The sequence below is a fragment of the Lycium barbarum genome, chromosome 2, assembly GCF_019175385.1.
Source record: "Lycium barbarum isolate Lr01 chromosome 2, ASM1917538v2, whole genome shotgun sequence".
Taxonomy (NCBI): Eukaryota; Viridiplantae; Streptophyta; class Magnoliopsida; order Solanales; family Solanaceae; genus Lycium; species Lycium barbarum.
The window spans coordinates 168,453-187,481 of NC_083338.1; the positions used below are offsets into that span (position 1 = coordinate 168,453).

General features: G+C 31.4%; 1 protein-coding gene across 3 annotated transcripts; it reads right to left on the bottom strand.

Annotated features, from left to right (window-relative positions):
- Positions 1-2,370: 2,370 nt before the first annotated feature.
- Positions 2,371-5,771, bottom strand: LOC132624814 (uncharacterized). 3 transcript variants are annotated; one of them, XM_060339546.1, is made up of 9 exons: positions 5,541-5,771; positions 5,398-5,443; positions 4,950-4,997; positions 4,692-4,735; positions 4,548-4,592; positions 4,240-4,427; positions 3,109-3,391; positions 2,922-2,999; positions 2,371-2,729 (listed from the first exon to the last, which is right to left on the bottom strand). In XM_060339546.1, exons 6-9 carry the CDS (start codon positions 4,413-4,415, stop codon positions 2,679-2,681), a joined length of 588 nt encoding a protein of 195 aa, XP_060195529.1. In that variant the 5' UTR covers positions 4,416-4,427; positions 4,548-4,592; positions 4,692-4,735; positions 4,950-4,997; positions 5,398-5,443; positions 5,541-5,771; the 3' UTR covers positions 2,371-2,678. The 3 variants fall into 3 exon arrangements, with proteins under 3 accessions (XP_060195529.1, XP_060195521.1, XP_060195537.1); XM_060339538.1 differs by lacking the exon at positions 4,692-4,735 and having other exon boundaries at positions 5,541-5,770; XM_060339554.1 differs by lacking the exons at positions 4,692-4,735; positions 4,950-4,997.
- Positions 5,772-19,029: the final 13,258 nt, after the last annotated feature.

Genomic DNA, 19,029 nt, shown 5'->3' on the forward strand with positions numbered 1-19,029 from the left:
GATTGAGATTTCACCCTATCAAATCTTAGTAATATAACTAACTCTAAGCTATGTTAATGTTTAAATACTAATCCTAGCTAATTAGACTCTAATCCTACACGTTCTTTCTGTCATCCCTCTCAAGCTAGACGTTGGCAATGATAGTCGATCCAAGTTTGCTCTAGAGTTCATGTAAAGATTGTTGTCTAATGGTTCATTGATGTTACTGTAAAGAGCTTGTGAGTTTCCAGTTGAGATCAAGAGGAGTAATCCCACCTATAAAAGCAAGAGATAGAAGTGTGATTGTTTTTCCCATTAATTTGACATGAATTTGTCTGTGTTTAAGAGGTTTTTTGATTATTTTGCAAATCATATTTCCTCTCAAACTGTCCACAAGTGGTGTATGTGTTGAACTTAACTGGGTATGAATTGACCTATTCCTTATACATGTTTTCTAGGCTTGAAAAGCCATTACTTGAACAACATGATCCTTCTCGCTATCTCTTTTCTCTCATATCGTACCCTCTCTCAGTGCATTAACAATCTGAGTGAAGGTTGAGTATGAAGCGTTACCCAACATAAAAGTCCTCAAAGGTTTATATATATATATATATATTTTTTTTTTTAATTTCAAAACCTTTAGCAAAGTTTATAACATTGCTCTGATCTTCGTCTAACAGTTTGTGTATAGAAGTGAGACTATCACAACTTCATTTGAATTCTTTTATGTATTCATCTATAGGTTTTGACCCCATCTTGCTACTTTGAAAGACTGAATTAGTTGCTTCAATTGAAATTCCTTATCCTTGCTAGCTTGTAGGTGATTGTCCTTAAGACTCTCCCAAATTCATTTGTTTCTATAAACTAATTAAGGTTGATGTTCTCTCCATCTTTTCATTTACCACAACCTTAGATAGAGGTTTCTTACAATAATGCCAATCATCGTCTAGGTTTGCATCAACTAGCTTATTTGAGTTCTCAGTTATTGAAAAGATCTAATGTCCTCAATCCTCATACTTACAAATGCATTATTCATATATATATATGTTGAATGATTGCAAGTTTCTATTTGAAGAGATGATCATCCACATAAACGTCATATTTATCGGGAGGCTAATATGATGGCAGATTCATTAAACAAGCTATGGGAAGGCCTAAGATTCGTATATATAATTTAGTTGAAGGCGATACTATTATACTTTTCGTAAAGGCTATTTGGGAAATAAGTCACCATGACCAGTTCTTTAACGAACTGAACTCCTTTAAACTTGTCTTAGTTTAATTTGTCTTTTATTAGAAAGAAAAAGAAAAGAAATAATAATTGATATCAATGATGATATGGGAGGATCAAGTATGGTCTATGTATGGACCATACAAATTTATCAATAAACAGACGAAATAGTTTAAAATATGTAGAAAAAAGTGAGTGAAGAATGGCCTATAAATAGTGGCCTTTTAGCCTTAAGACAAACTTTGCCGCATAAGGCAGACATTTTGCAAAGCTTTGCCTTGCGATTTTTTTTTTTTACTGAGCGGGAGTTCGAACCCAGAATCTTGGGGTATTTTCGGCCACCTTTTTAAGCGAAGGGAAAAAATTAACGACCAGTGCCTTTGAAGTGAAATCCGTGCAAAAATTGAAGAAAAAACCAGTTGGCCCAATACACACGCGCACAAGAAAATATTTCAGAAAAGGGACTCTTACACTAATAACCCTGAGAAAATGTAAAATGCAATTGATTTTTTTTTTTTTTTTGTAATTACCAAAACTATATATATATCATGCCTAACCATTACTCCTTTTCCCCATTATTTCTCTTTATTTTACACTACATGGAAGGTAATGACATTTATGTTAAAAGAATAAAAAGTAACATAAAGTCACAAATTTAAGATGATTCCTTTAATGCATGTTCATTACTTCCACCAAATAATCTTTTCACATATTTCTCACACTCTTGGATAGTTTATTAATCCAACCATCACATATACATGATAAAATGGATGATATTTATAATTGTTCTTTAAATTTTCTAGAAAGAGTCCTCCCAGTGGATTCGTTAGTATATTATGATATTTGTAAACTTATGATTTTAAACATGTCATAACGTTTATATTATTTGACTATAACAGTGTCTCATCAAGGGTAAAATTAAAATATAAAATTAAATATTTTCAAAATATATAAAGGTGCCATTTCTTTAAATAGAATAAGGAACCAAATTAGTTAAGTATAGTTATATATAAACGCAAGTTTTGGCATGAATACCAAAATCATTGAAATTTTGTAAGTGCTCATAGAGATTTTAAAATCTAAAAAATGAGAAGAAAGACTAGTGGAAGGGAAGAAATAGGAAGAGGAAAAACAGGAAAACATAAAGGGAAAGGAAAAGCTCAAAAGAAGGAAAGCATCATTGAACAGAACACATACAGTGTATGCATCATAATAAGTCCAAAAAAAAAAAGCATTCATTTTTCCAAGATGAGCTAAAATTAAGAATATAATAATAATAAGATGCCAAAATACACCATTTTCTTTCCTCCTCTTCTCTCTCCTTGCCCCCAAAAAATGAAAATACAAATCTTTCTATCTTTTGCCCATCATCTTGAAATGCAACTATCCCAGAAAAAGTCCCAAAATCTATCTTGGCATCTCTGGCTCTGTCCTTGTCTAGTCTCTCACTCTTTATCTTCAACAGATTTCATTCTGAATCACTTTCCATGCTTCCCATAGCTTTCAATCCTCTTGGTTTCTGCATCATAATATGTTACTCAATTAAAATACACCAAGAACTATGTTGCTCCAACTCTTCAAAAATGACGTGTGCATGTCAGATCATCCAAAACTAGTGCCTTTTTGGAAGATCCGACATGGATACGACAACATTTTTGGAGAGTCCGAGCAAATATAGGTCAAAGAATCAAAAAGAGCAAAATGAAGGTACCTTCTTAGAGGTCTTCTTCTCTCTCACTTCATACCTTTCTTGGCACAAATCTTGCAACCATGTACCTGGTTGCACCAACTGGCACACAACAAGATAGGTAGCAATTTAGAGGGAATCAAGAAATATTTAAATGACAAAAAGTTCAAGTCTTGGATAACATATCTGACTTTGGAATAAAGAGACTTACAAGTATGGTTCTTTGTATCAACTTAGCCCTTTTCTTGGGCCTTTGAGGAAGCTTGCAACCTTTCATGGCCATAAAATCTTCTTCTTTCTCTTTACTGGACAATGTAACAAGCAATTTTGGCCAAACCATCTTTTTCTTTTCCTCCCTTGAATCAATGAATAACTTGCTACTATCGTCGACGCCTACCGACCCTCTTGTCGTATAATATCTGTCCTCCTTTTCGGGGGACGAAGCTGACGTCTTACGATGCTCGTTTGTGTTAGATCTATTCACACCCAAATCCCTGCCAAAACAGGAACCACCAAATTTAGTATTACAATCTTTTACTTTTTGGGTAACCAAATCCTTTTTTTTTCCTGTTTCAGGACTTGGAATCTTCAAGAAACTGCAATATTGTGCAGAAAGGTAAAACACAACAACAGCTAAAACCTCAAAATCCCTTGCAAAACTAGGAAAATCTGCAAATCAATCACTGAAATTCGAAGCAAAAGCTTCACCAGAAACAATTCAATTTGGTCTCCATAATAATCGATGCTTCTCTAACTTCAGATCTAATGAGTTTACAAACGAACCCCAACAAAACCTAATGAACTTCATTTCCTTCTAATGTACAGGTAAGACATCAAATCAAAATCACCTTAACGTAATCCAGGGCAGATACCTCATCAAATTGAGCAATAATTTGCTGTATTTCCTTTGATATACAAAAAGAACCCACCAATTATTTCTCATACAATGGACTTATTAAAACCCCTATGCAATCAAAGAATGATTCTTTGCTTCAAAATCTGGAAATATATGGAAATATACAAGGCAGCTTCCATGAAATCTCTACCAACACCATCTTAGAAACCAAAACTACTCATAATCTGACATAAAAATCAAATCTTTAACACAAATGAGGCATCTTTCAATCTTCAATATAAGTTTTCTTAATAATCAAACAAAACACTATCACTATCAACACAACACATACATCAACACCAAAACATTAAATAAAAAAAAAACAAATCTTTAACACAAATGAGGCATCTTTCTCAATCTTCACTCTAAGTTTTCTTAACAATCAAACAAAACTGACACATACATCAACAGCCAAAACAAAAAAAATTAAAATTTAATCCTAATTACCTGTTAAGACGATGAGGAGAAGACATAGGAGGAAGAAGACTAGATTCCTTGTTATTATCAACAACTCTAGATGTTATTTTCTTCTTCACAACTCCATCAGATTTCCCATTTGAACTCGAATCTTTAACCTTGAAACACCTTAGTCTTTTTCTGTTTCCCCACTGTAACTTATCCATATCTTTCTTTATCTGCAACACCCACAAAAATGAACAATAAGCCCATAAACCAGATATTGAACAAAAACTAAACAAACCATTTCTTTGAAACAACAAACAAAAAAGCACAAAGAGCAGAAAAGAAAGACTGACCTCAGATCTATGCTTAGATACTCCACCAGATTATGTCAAAAGACTCTGTAACAGCAAAAAATATTGAAAATCCATTAACCAAAATTTCATGCAAGTACTGAAAAGACACAAAGATTTAAATAAATACAAGAGTCGTAAAATTACAAAGAGATAAGCTTTTCTTCTTTAGTAGCAGAGAATCCCAAAAACTGTAAAAAGAAGAGATTTTTAATGAAAAATCAATGATTTTTTCCTAATAAAATTCCAATAAACAGCCAAAGATCATCTCTTTTTCCCCTGATATGTAAAATAAGGCCATATATTCATTACCCTACTAGATATATAAACCAGATATTGAACAAAAACTAAACAAACAAAGATTTTGAAACAACAAAAAAAAAATGGTAGAAAAGAAAGACTAACCTCAAGATCTATGCTTAGATACTCCACCAGATTATGTCAAAAAAAATACTGCAACAGCAAAAAATATTGAAAACCAATTAACCAAAAACTAATACAAGAACTGAAAAAACACAAAGATTTAAACAAATAAAAGATAGTAAAATTACAAAGAGATAAGCTTTCTTCTTATCCTTAATCTTTAGCAGCAAAAAACTCCCAAAAACTGTAAAAAGATGAGATTTTTATTGATTTTTTCCTAATAAAATTCCAATAAATATCGAAAGATCATATCTTTTTCCCTTAATATGAAATGGGGTCCTTGAATTTTCCTCATAAAAGGCACAGTTTCTTCTTAAGAGTGAACAAATTAGGCTACTTGAGATATTTAACCAGAAACTGAAGAAAAAACTAAATAAAACAAAGATTTGAAACAACAAAAAAGCACAAAAAGCAGAAAAGAAAGACTAACCTCAAGATCTATGCTTAAATACTCCTCCAGATTATGTCAAAAAACTCTGCAAAGCAAAAAATATTGAAAACTAATTAACCAAATTCTTATACAAGAACTGAAAAAACACAAAGATTTAAACAAACAAAAGATAGTAAAATTACAAGGAGATAAGCTTTTCTTCTTCTTCTTCTTTAGCAGCAAAAAACTTCCAAAAACTGTAAAAAGATGATACTTTTATTGAATTTTTTCTAATAAATAGCCAAAGATCATAACTTTTGACCCTTAAATGAAATGGGGTTCTTGAATTTTTATCATAAAAGGCACAGTTTCTTCTTCAGAGTGATTTCTTTCTGTCTTTCTTTACCTTTTCTTTGCACCCTCCCACAGTTTTGTGGTTTTAGTAAAATAATTTCTTTTATTTTTATTTTTGGGTATACTCACTCCGTCTCATATTACTTGTCCACAATTATTATAAATATTCATCCCAAAATACTTATACATTTATAAAATCAAGAAAGAATTAATTAAGTTTTTCTTGCCTTCCTCTTAAAATTGACTATTTTTTAAAATAATTAATATTAATTAGAATATAATTAATTAGAGAGATAAGGATAATGTTATAAAAATACATTTTTATTTGCTCCCTTTATTTCAATTTATGTGAATTTTTTGAGTATGAAAGTCAAACTTTATAACTTTAACTTTAAATTTTGACATAGATTTTTTAAGTTTGTAAAAATAAGACATAGATTTTTTAAGTTTGTAAAAATAAAATTTATATATTTAAAAGTTACATAAAAGGTATTATAAATCATGATAATTTTTAATTTAAATTATTTAGAAAAAATGTGATCAAAAAATCACTTCGAAGACTCTTTAAATAGTAATAGGTTCACATATATTAAAATAGATGAAGTATAATTTTTTAAAAGACGAGTAAAGTGAAAAGTAGACAAGTAATATGAGACGGATAGAATGTTTGAGTAGATTTAAGTGAGGCAATTTGAGTAGATTTAAGTGGGGCAAATCTTGGCCGTTGAATGTTGAATGGACGGATGGATGAGTTTCCCTCCAAGTGATCGATGGAGACTTTTGGGAGTCTGCGGATAAAGAAGGCACGTGACTCTCACGTGCACTCAAACTTTGCTGACAACAAATATGGTAATCCAGAAGATTAGATGAATCTTGAAAATGGGCCGGGCCTAAATGTTTTGTTGGTCTTGGGCTACTTATTATGAGAAAATGATATTTGGGCTTAGGGTTTCTTAGCTCAAAGCCTCAAACCAGTATTAAGGCTATGTTATTTCTTTTTTTTTTTTGTGCGGAGTGCCCTTCAAATGCACTGGTCTTTAATTTTTGTCCCTCAAATTACTGATCTTTAATATTTGTCCTTCACCTAAAACTCTTAGGTTCCAGATTCGAACCCCTGCTCAGTTAAAAATTAAAAAAAAAATCGCTAGGTAGAACTTGGATTCGCAAGGCAAAATGCAGAATTCTGCCTAAAGGTAAAATTATGCCTTAAGGCAGAACTTTGGCCAAAACAGAGTTTGCTAAGGCATAATTTGCCTGCAAAACTCTATCTTAAGGCATAGTTTGCAGGCAAACTTTGCCCCATCGGGCATAATTTGCTGCAAACTCTTCCTTAAGGTAAAGTTTTGCCGACAACGCTGCCCATCCGGCATAATTTGTATGTAGGCAACCTTTGCCTAGCGAATTTTTTTTAAAATTTTTGCCTGAATAGGAATTCGAACCCGGAACCCTGAGGTTTTAGGTGAAAAACAAAAGTTAAATACTTTCATTTGATGGGAAAAAAATAAAGACCTACCCAAAATAAGGGCACTAATGCAAATTGTCCTTCTTATTTTGGTCCTTATGGAATGCATTGTTTTGGTCTGTGGATGAAAAGTTGCCCCCAAAAACAAGATCATATTGAGCAGCTTACCTATGTATGATGACGGGCATCATGCGAGAGTGTTCGGTTCGCTTAAGCTAAGGCAAGAGAAGAAAGTAAGTTTTTGGCTGAGTGAACACGAACATCATCGAAGTTCAACCCTTATTATATCAATAAGTTTGTACACTATATATATAATACTAGTTTATACACATGTTGTATTGTCATTGTGACAAGTGAGGCTAGTTTTAGTGATTGCGCGTCTCCATCATCAACCAGTAGGTTGAAGGGTCAAGTCACGCGAAAAGATAAGTGAGAATAACACTATTAATCCTCCTCATAGGATGGGGTGGGATAAAAAAAAATGTAGTCACTTTTTTGGAATTGAATTTCTTTCTATTCACCTGTCCTTGGTTTAGCCGATCATTAGTAACTTCTTCTCATGAACCAATGATCGATATTGATTAATCAGAATCATTAAAGAAGGATTGATCCCATGCAGTTTAGTTTTGCCCAACCCATTAATTAGAAAGTTATCTCTACCGATAGATCACTCCAATAATATTAGTCCACTAATGTACAATTTTGTTAGTTTCTCAATTCATATGCGTGATACTCTACGGGAAATAAAATCTTAAAAACGACTTGAATTACCAACAAAGAGAAAAGATTTAGAATTTCAAGGAAATGGTTTCCTACAAGCACCCCATGTGCAATTTATACGAGTTTTATATATACCTTAGAAGAGAAAACCAATTTCCAGGAATTGGCTGATGAAACCACAAAGTGCCCAACCCCCACGCACACGGGACCCCCAACCAAATCCTAGACCCCACAAAAAGGAGAATAAAGAACACAAAATAGTACTACTACTTAGAAGATACGTGGTGATAATAGTGATAGGGGGACCTTTTAATGAATACGCATGCAGGTCTTTGTTGTATTCATTATTTCAGTTGGTTGTTTCTCAAACTTCGTTTAACGGGTACATATGATATTGTTCTTCTAGTTATGCAATAAAGTATCTACATGGAACATAAGTTGCATATCTCCTCTTGCCTTATTATAGGATTTGGAACGTTGACGTTTTGTGAATAAGGCTTTATATTCGGGCAAAGTATAATAAGAACTTAATAATATTCACTTTCAAATGAAGAGGGGCTGTCAGGGTAATTTGTTCATCAAGCCCTAATGGTTATTAGTGTAATTCTCTCAAAATTGTCTATATATTGATGAACAAAATGAATGTGTAAAGTTAGCCTTTAGGGACGTTTGTATTACTTTTAATTATGTTGTCTTGTAATGACAACATAGGTAGGAGTTTGACATAGACTCCTACCTAGAGACGGATTCAAGATTTAAACTCTATGGGTTCAATCTTAATATTTTCAGTGTAAACCCGTGCTGTTTTAAAAGTTATGGGTTCATGTCTACTATTTATTGCAGTTTTAATAAATTTTTACCCATAAATTTATGTTTCGCGTCAAAAGTTGGGAGTTCAATAGAACCCCCACCTAGCATGCTAGATCCACCACTGCTCCTACCATGTACATAAACATCCAAAAGGTAAAAACATGAAGGATCGGAGGGGGAAACTAAATCGAAACTCTATACAATATTACGGTTTGTATTACAAAAAGAATATATTATAAAAATGTGGTGTGGAAGATTTAGCTAGGGGGTCATTATCCTACGTAAAACTGACTCTTTATATTATTGACCTGTGGATATAAATCAGCATGAGAGGAGAAATTTGGAGTGTTTGGTACAAACTTGACTTGCAATTAAACACAATTTTGGTCCCTCGTTAGGTAAACTAATCATGCAGATTGCATGGAACAAAAATTAAAATTTCCATATGTAGGAACATGCGAATGAATATATTACTATTATATATAAGAGCAAATGTGGGGACTTTTGTAGTCCTCACAATATTTTAATAGTAATAAGAGCAAATGTGGGAACTTTTGTAGTCCTCACAATAATTTCTCAATTTTTTTAAAACTTTTTAATTAATTACTTTTAGGTTATAATCTTATTTATTTAAGTCAATTTTTTTATTTTTTGTTTTTAAGGTCTATTTTTCAAAAGCTATTGAACCTGGGGACTTTTGTAGTCCTCACAATAATTTTTAATTTTTTTTAAAACTTTTTAATTAATTACTTTTAGGTCCTAATCTTATTTATTTAAGTCAATTTTTTGTTTTTTGTTTTTAAGGTCTACTTTTGAAAAGCTATCGAACCTCCTACCTCATTTTTCATGTTCTTTGGTTTTCTGGTTGGTGTTCGATATCCGCATTTGAGCCAAATTAATCCAGATAATTCGCACTATATCGCGCCTATTCGGGGGGAGCGCTTCCTCCAAAGATTTTTTCCATATTCATGTTCGAACCCCTAATCCCTAATTAAGAGAGGAGCAGCTCCATCCGCTGCACAAGTTAAATTATGTATTTGTCTTAAAAGTTCATTAATTATGTATAAATTATTTATTTAGAACTAAATAACTTCAGAAAATTAGGATACATAAGTTATAAATGTCAAATTCTGGCTCCACATTTGATTTGAAGTAAATAATTTCATCAAAATGGAAGTTAAAATATTAAAGGAGTGGAATGAAAATTTTGCTTTCATATAACTACCCACTTGTGGGACTACAATGGGTATATGATTGTTGTTGTTGTACACTTGTACTAACACAAATTATATTTCTTTAATTAAAGCATCTACTTTTATATCTTGAGTAAGCCCGGGCCTCACATAACTAGTATATATATATATATATATATATATATATATCCAAATGTGAAAACTTTCAACAATCATAGTGATGTAGGAAGAAAAAAGAAACTACACTACTTTTGAACTTATGCTAACGAAATTGTCACAGCAAGATCTGCTTATAAATTTTAGAACTCGTTGATTGTGATGTGCTGTCCCTCGATTGTCAGAATCTAGTAAAGAAAGAGTTTCCGACGGGCACATTTCCAACGAATTCCGTTGAAAAAATATATCAATTTTAGTGTATATTTTGATGACAGTATGAAAACTGCTCTCATTTTAATAAAATTCTAAAATTAACTAATGTATAGAAACTCCTTTTTAACAAAAATTTAGTAAATCCACGATAGTAAGTTTGCATTCTATTTTTCAACGGTCAAGTTAGTCTTGGAAGTACACAAAACTTTATAATTGAGCCAACTTTAATTTGTAAATTGACAAAAAGTGGAGGAGAGTGGAAAAGCCTTTATTGTTGAAACTTTTAAAAGGAGAGAAAACAAATAAAAGATTAATCTTTGAACACAAAAAGAAAGCAAATTGACCCACCAAGTTTTTTTCATGAATATATCTTTCATAGAATTAAAGGAATGAAAAAGAAAGTTGAAAAAGGAATTATTAAGGATGACTGTTAATTTGATCAAAAGTTATCATTCAGAATTTGACATGATTGTAATTATTATGTTTAACATGTTAAAACACTTTGTCATATGCAATCATCTTACCTTTGCTCAACATTATCATTGATAATGTGATGACATGATTTTAAACAAGAGTGGTAAGATATTTGGGTAAATTTTTATCTAAAATCGCCCAAAAGATATATTCAAAATTAGACTACTTTCTCATCCTAGAACTCCATAGCTCTTAGCTTGCGAAATCTCTTGAATGATCTCGAACAAATATATCATAAGTTCATGAAACATGAAATATCACTTGGTTACAAGCTCAAATTTGGACTCGAAATCAAGAATTATTGTTACATGTTATTCTCTCTGAGGCCCAAGTAATCAGGAGTTGCATCGGGAATAAATTTTAATTTGGGAGTAAAACACTCCCTAGCAAAGATGATTCAATTCTCGGGACTCAAATCAGAAACATCTGATTAAGGAAGGAGGGATTATTACCTTTCCACCGCAACCATTAATTAGTAGTAATTTCAAACTAATTAATCATTAGGTAAACTAGTGATAAAAAGACAACAAGAATAATTCTTATTAGGTAAACTAACCATGGAACTCTATATACATTAGATGCTTAAGTGGGCAGGGGAAACAAACATCAAGAAACATATATAATTGCGTAGAGTGGGAGCCCTTCTTTTTTTGAAAAATTTGGAGCATTAATTGCAACTTTCGTGTCATTTCCTAACTACCCGTTACCCTTTTGTTTGATAAAGCAAACAACAGTATTTTTAGTTCAACCAAAAGAAAAAAAAAGTATTTTTTGAAAGGTTGCCTTATGAGTAAATTGCACAAAGGGGTTTGCTCTAAGTAAAGAAGAGGAAAATTGGGTTACTAAATTGCTCATGCTACTTTATTTTATGATTAAAAAAAAAACATATTCTATTAAGCTTTATAAATGAAAGTGGCGTTTACATGCTTAAAACTTTTAGTGAATACCATTGCATGCCAATAAAGATGAAAAAAAATGAAGGGAAATATTTAATTTTAAAGTTTAAGCAAACCTGGTCCTTTTAGTCATGATTTTCATAGCATTAAAATAGTTCAAACGAAATTCTTTACAAATAAAGCCTAGTTAGCGTAAGTGTTAATAACTTCATATTAAACAATGAGCTTTTGTTTTTGTGATTTTATTTGATAGTATTTGTACTGATAACAATACAACTTGTATATATGAATCAACAATATTGACCGGTATGATAAGACAAATAGTCTTTTGAAAATCCCAAAATTAAGGCGATATTGAAGATAATTAATCTGGAATGATGTGAAATGGAGATATTTATACCAATCCAGCTTTTAACACATGGTCCCCTCATTGTCTAAGTTTGATACAATATTTTTTTTGATTGGTCTTTGATAAATATTAACACTCCAATTTTCATTAGTAAAAAGATTTGATGTTACAGTCCAACGATTTAATTTAAGGTTTGCTTTCAAAGTATTGCGTGATGATACATTATGACTTTTCTATTTTTATATTAGACATTTCCACAATATTTTTGGTAAAAATTCAAAGCATTCAAATCTAGAAAACGACCAAGTAACAATATTGGTAGTTCTTGCGCTAATCTTCACTAATAATTATTTGACAACTCATAGACAAAATTCCAATCAGTAAGACTGCAACTCTTACACCACAGATATTTTCTTGACCTATTAAAGGACAAATTTTTCTTATACTGTTGAACTTATCGCTCACATTCCCATATTTTTAATTGTCCATCTTTTCTATTTAAAATTATCACCTGGCATGCGCATGAACTGTTCACACAGTCTTTATCAGAGACACTCAAAACTAGGGCTGTTCACAGTTTTGGTTAAAACCAAAACCAAATCGAATAAAATAACGGACATTTAGTTTAGTTTGGTTTGGTTTGGTTTTAAATTTGAAACACCGATAATATTTGGTTTGGTTATGGTTATAGTAAAAAATAACCGAATAAATAACCGAACCAAACCGATAATTATATACATAAATTTATAATTATTTATATGTATAATATTAGCTTTTCATAAATAATTAAAGATATTTTATACCTTTTAATTATTAATTTAATTTTGGTCTACTTATTTTTAAGGCCCATGTCTTAAAAGAATATGTCCAACAATTCAAGTCCAACTCTAATAAGTCGTAAGCATAAGGGTTGTTTGTATTTTGAAACCTCTGTTTGACTTGTTCTTTTGAATCTAAACTGCGTTGCAAGTTTAGTCCACCTGATTTGTCAACAGCGTGTCTTTCCCTCAATATGCAGCAAAGTTCACCCTTGTGGGCCATGAGGAAAAAAAATCTTCATAAGAAATTTGAAGAATGTAGAGAGAGAATATTTGAATTGTCACGGCTAGTCATAAATCGAAAAACCGAACCAAACCGACAATAAACCGGTAGTTATTATTTTACTTGGTTTGGTTATGGTTTTAGACATTTAAAAACCGATTAAATTGGTTTGGTTATGGTTTTAACCAATAACCGACCCAAACCGAACCATGAACACCCCTACTCAAAACTATAACAATTAACAAGAATCCGAAAAAAAAAAAAAAAAAAAAAAACAACTCCATGCCTACTTTGATCTGCCTATTTACACTTCCTAAATGCACGCATATAGTATTCAGAAACTGCGTGTAAAGTTAGACCATAAACAATCCCTTTGACGTAATACATAAGCTATCCCTTTGACGTAATACATAAGCTATATATGTCATTCTCATATTCCTTTTACTCTTCTTTGGAATAATCAATTATTCCATTTTGTGAAATTTATATGTACTTAGTATTTATGTCAAATTAATAGAGAAATAATATGTATTTGCACATAAACTTCTCAATTTAACTATGATTAACTTAATATATGTTCTCACATCATTAAAAAAAAAAAGTCTACCCGTTTTTTAAAACGAACTAGACCAGACCAATCAGAAAAAAAAATTACCACATAGGTTTAAAAAATAAGTCTACTAAAAAATAGATAGATTTATTTTTTTAAAGTCACATGACATTTTTTTAATTAAAAAACAAGCTAAATAATTTTTTTTTAAAAATCTGTTAGCGAAAAGGGTATATTTGCGTCATTTGTGTAACGGCAGGGGTATATATGCATTATTTTTTTAACGATGGGTATATCTGTTCTGAATCGCAAAGTTGAGCGATATATTTGACCTTTTTCCGTTTAATTTTTTATCACTTTTAATTTTTTATTATGATAAAAAATTAGCTAAATGAATATGTGCAAATTCAAATAGCGCGGTATTGTTATTGTAAACACTGAATGTAACTATGTATGTTTTTATTCCTTCACCTATTATCAACAGTAGTTTGTGCTTTCTAAATAGTATGCCTTGTCCATCTTTGCTTTGCAGATCAACCATTAACTATATAAATATCATTTCAGTTTTGTATTCTTGTAAAGGAAATTAAACACAAAACTAAAGTATTATCAAAGTAATCTTAATTTGTACTAGCTTTCAAATAATTTCATACATTGCTTTCACAATAATTTTTTAAGATATATCAACAGTAGTTTGTCCTTTCTAAATAGTATGCCTTGTCCATCTTTGCTTTGCAGATCAATCATTAACTATATAAATATCATTTCAGTTTTGTATTCTTGTAAAGGAAATTAAACACAAAACTAAAGTATTATCAAAGTAATCTTAATTTGTACTAGCTTTCAAATAATTTCATACATTGCTTTCACAATAAAAAAAATTTCACAAAAAGAAAGAGAAGAGGAGTGCACTAGTAGAAAGTTTAGCACAAGGTGAGCAATAGTCCTTTGCCTAATATAAACCTTTTAAAAAGTAATTCCAAAAAATTCCACTATACTGAATTCCAAAAAATTAAATAAATGCTGGGAAAAAAAAAACTGTGGTTAAGAAGACAGCTTTGAGGTGGTGACCCACTATTATTATATGCTACTTATATTTTATATTTTAATAAGAGCTGTACTTTATAAAATCATTGCTTGTACACTCTGTCTAATTTCGGGCAGCGGGCAGCCCATCCTTTATTTGCTGTCACAATTTATTTACTTATTTTTATTTAGTTAAATAAACATTGCCTTCTTAAAAATGTACTCCATGTATAACTGTTAGAAAGATTGCTACTTTTCAATTACAAATAAAAAAACTAGAAGAAAATTGTGAACAATGCTATATTCCCACAATAGAGCATAATTTACGGTTGTTTCGTTTAATTTTCGAGCCAATAAATGGTTAAAGAAGTTCCCCACGGAAAAACGCCAAATTCTAGATTCAATTTTTATCGTATATTAATGGTTAAATACATCAATAACCTCTTAATTTTTCAGTAAATTTTATTTAGACATTAAATTATGACACATTTCAATTAAACACCTTAACACATGATAAAGTGTTTTATTGAACACTTTCAGTTCAAATTTTGAAAAAACTTCTGCAGTATATGTTCTCAAGTTCCATTACATATATAAGTTAATCACCTAAAATATATCATCTCTTTTAATTATACATATCAACATCAATTGAAAAAAAAAACTGAAGATTTACGACTTATACACAATTAGAATATGTCATCTTCTACCTGCAAGGGTGGCTCAGTTGATTGAGCATGTGACTTTCATAATAGAGGTTTCAGGTTCGAACCCTGCCTACGACAGCAGGGGACTTGCCTTCTGAGTCGAGCTGGTCCAGCGCGGCTTGCTTAGTGCGGGTTACCTCTCCTGTGTGGTTTGCGAGCTATTGCATAGGAGCTGGGTTTACTCTATGCGCACCTGAAGGGTAGCAGCTGTTCATGTCATTAAAAAATAAAAGAATATGTCATCTTCTCTAATTATAAATTTGATTCACAGAAAAAAATCTCACATATAAGGCGCTCCTTAAGTAAGTAGTCGTTCAATTTTAAAACTCAAGACTCAAACCTAACGCTCCTTGTTAAAATCGAAAGAGTTCTTACCTATTCACACAATCGACATGTGATATTCATCCTATTCTGACTACTTTTATGGTTGTAGTGACTTACATGTGATATAATATTTCAACGGGCAGTTCACCTGCCCTTTGTTCTTCTTCTTTTTCACTTTCACACACCACCACATGCAACTATATATATATATATATATATATACACCCTCATACTCCCCTTAACTCTCTCAACATCTCCCTTCACTTCCTTTCAACATATTTTTGCTCTCAAAGAGGAATATATTATCACACACATTTTCTTGAAACAAAAATGGAAGGTGGTATTAACATGAAGATGTTTGTTGTTGCAATGATGATGATGATGTTGGTTGCTATCTCCACCGTCAAGGGTGTCTCCGCCGCAGATGCACCGGCACCAGCACCGGCTTCAGATGCCACCATATTTGTTCCAGCCATGTTGTCTTCATTTGTTGCTCTAGCTTTTGCTCTTCTCTTCTAAGCTAGCTCTATGTTTTTGTTGAATTTTTGGTTGTGTTTTGGGGTTGGAATTATTTTTTGTTGTGGTTTTGGGGTGAGTTTATGATTGTATTTTGTTAGTTTTTATGTATTTTTGTGTAAGATATTTGGATTTTTAGTGAGTTTTTAGGTTGTTGTTATGATTATTACAGTATTTTATTATTAATAAGAGATCTTGACTCTAGTGTTTTGGCTTTATAATTCTCATTTCCTTCGTTATTTCTTGTATTTTTAGATTATACTCCCCTAATCCCAAAATAAATATCATCTTAGCAAAAACAATTGTCTCAAAATAAGTGTCACTTTGAAATTCAAGACAAAAATTGGCAAATCTTTCAAGCTGTGCCTTTAGCATTAAAGAAGTCGTCCTCTTTAATATTTTTGTTGCAGTGATGATATGATGTTGGTTGCTATATCCGCCGTGAAAGGTGTCGCCGGCACCGGCTTCCGATGCCATCATACTTGTTCCAGCCTTCTTGTCTTCATTTGTTGCTCTTCTCTTTGAATTAAGCTCTATGTATTCATGAGGGTCTTTTGGTAATTTTGTCTTATGTTTTTTTGTTGGAATTTTTTGTGGTGTTTTGGAGTGACTCTTATTGTATTTTGTTAGTTTTTATGTATTTTGGTGTAATATGTTTGGAATTATTAGTGAGTTTTAAGGTTATTATTATTAATAAGAGATCTTAATTCTAGTGTTTTGGCTACATAGTTCTAATTTCCTTTGTTATTTTTGTGTTAAATGATGACACTATATTTGCTTAGTTTATTTACAATGGCAGAGTTCTTAAACAGGTTAAGTTATAGACAATGTTTATATAGGAAATTGTCATATTACGTCTTATTTACCGTAGCAAGTAATTTGTTATTTTCAAAATTACAAAATTTATATTTTGAGGAGGTTCCTGTAGATATATTTTGAGTGATTTGTTAATATAAAAAGTTATGAATGACATTCTAATCTTAGAATTGTATGATAATTTCCCCCAAGTATTATACATGAACTTATTTTGTAAGGTATATACTTCTCTATTACTCCTATGATTTATTTCCTTAAATAGTACCAAATTGCAAAAATCTCAAAAAAGCAAAGGCTCAATCTAATCAATTCAAAATAGACAGAGATAGAGATAAAAAATAAATTGAAGAAAAATAACCCTTTTAAGCTCATATTTGGACCGAATATACCTTTTAAACCTCTTTTTTATTCTTTCTAGAAAGAACTCAAAACCTATGTAGCAAAAAATTACTTTAAAGACCTTAACTAGTTGAACTACCTTTGGAGCCTTTTGTAAGAAGTTCTTTAATAAAGGAACATGTTGATAATGATTCCACCAGCAACTTGCAATGGAATGTACAATAGGCATTATTCTAAGAAATGTGAATTTCACTTCTCCAAAACAAAAATCGCCTCCAATGACTTTGATCTAGAGTGCATGATGTATGATTTAAGTTGACGTTACGATTACAAAGTCTGATGCAGAAAAAAACTGATATTATAAATTAAAAAAACTCCAAACATAATTTTTTTTACTTTCATAAACTCAAAGGGTTATTATGATCTAAGAATCTAAGGAAATTGAATAGATGCCACAAAGTTAGATAATGCCTTGTTGTATAGTATCCATTTATCAAGAGAATTCTCTTTCTGATGGTGACTCTTGAATTGTACATGTGAACTAACCAGTTGCGCTAGCTCTTACTGAAAGTTTCAAATGAAAGGCCACCAAACTCTGGAAAATATGGACAGCTCATTTGATAAATATTTAGCTACCAAATTTGGATGCTTGGTGCTTTCATAATCTTTATTTTTGAATATTTTTTCTATTAGCTGGTGCTAATAAAATAAAGATTTAGCTAGAGGCATTAATTAACTTCCCTATTTATTTTGAAATATATTAATGGAAAGGTCTCCTCTTTAGTTCTTTAATAGATTTGCTGGTTTTTTCTTTTTGTTTCCTTTTCAATATGTGTGAATTAGGTATTTTCTGAAAATTGTCCATTATTTTCCAAATAAATCCGCCAAACACCATTATTAAACAAATCCTCAAGAAAGGAAAAAACATTCAAGAGACAAGTGTACATAAGATCTTTGATTAAATATGCGATTATTGTTAAACCTAGAACCCACTAATATAAACCACCACATGGCTACAAAAGAGAAGACACTCTTCTTAATCAATGTGCCAACATCTTGATTAAAAAGTAAAGACATGTTTTAAGTTAACACAAGAAAGGGACACCTGGAAATACACTAGAAACAGAATATGATGTCTATGCACTTTAAGGACTGACTCTAGGTTAATGAACTGTGTTGAAAATTATGAAGTTTTTAAGTTCAAATTTTAACGGAGGCAAACAAAACTCTCAAGTCTTTTCGCATCTGTTCTGGTATGAAGTAGCAAGTTTCTCGTGAAATTAATCGGAATGTTCGCAAGCTAACCCAGACATCACGATTATGAAAAAGAAAAAGACATGTTGTCTATATGTATTTCTTTTGCGGTGCACATGGGAGTAGATAACGAAACAGAGAAATGCCCTAATTAAACATATGTACTTGTACCTTTCCCCTCCCTAAACATATGATTCATCCATCCTTCAATAATTCATCATCATCATCAACAACATGCAGCTCCTGAGCTTGGTCGGTTGGTTTAGGCCTTAATCTCTAAATTATACTTATAAGGAATGCTCGGCCCTTTTTAAAGGTGCTATGGATGAAGTAATCGCAATGACAAGTGATCACACATGGAAAAAGCTGAAAGATGATATTCCAAATAATTAACTTATCACTTTTACCAGTATCCATTAAACTCAGAATTTTTAATCAGTTACTTAGTTACCAGACAACATATATATTCTTAATAAAGAGCATTCTCTACTCAAT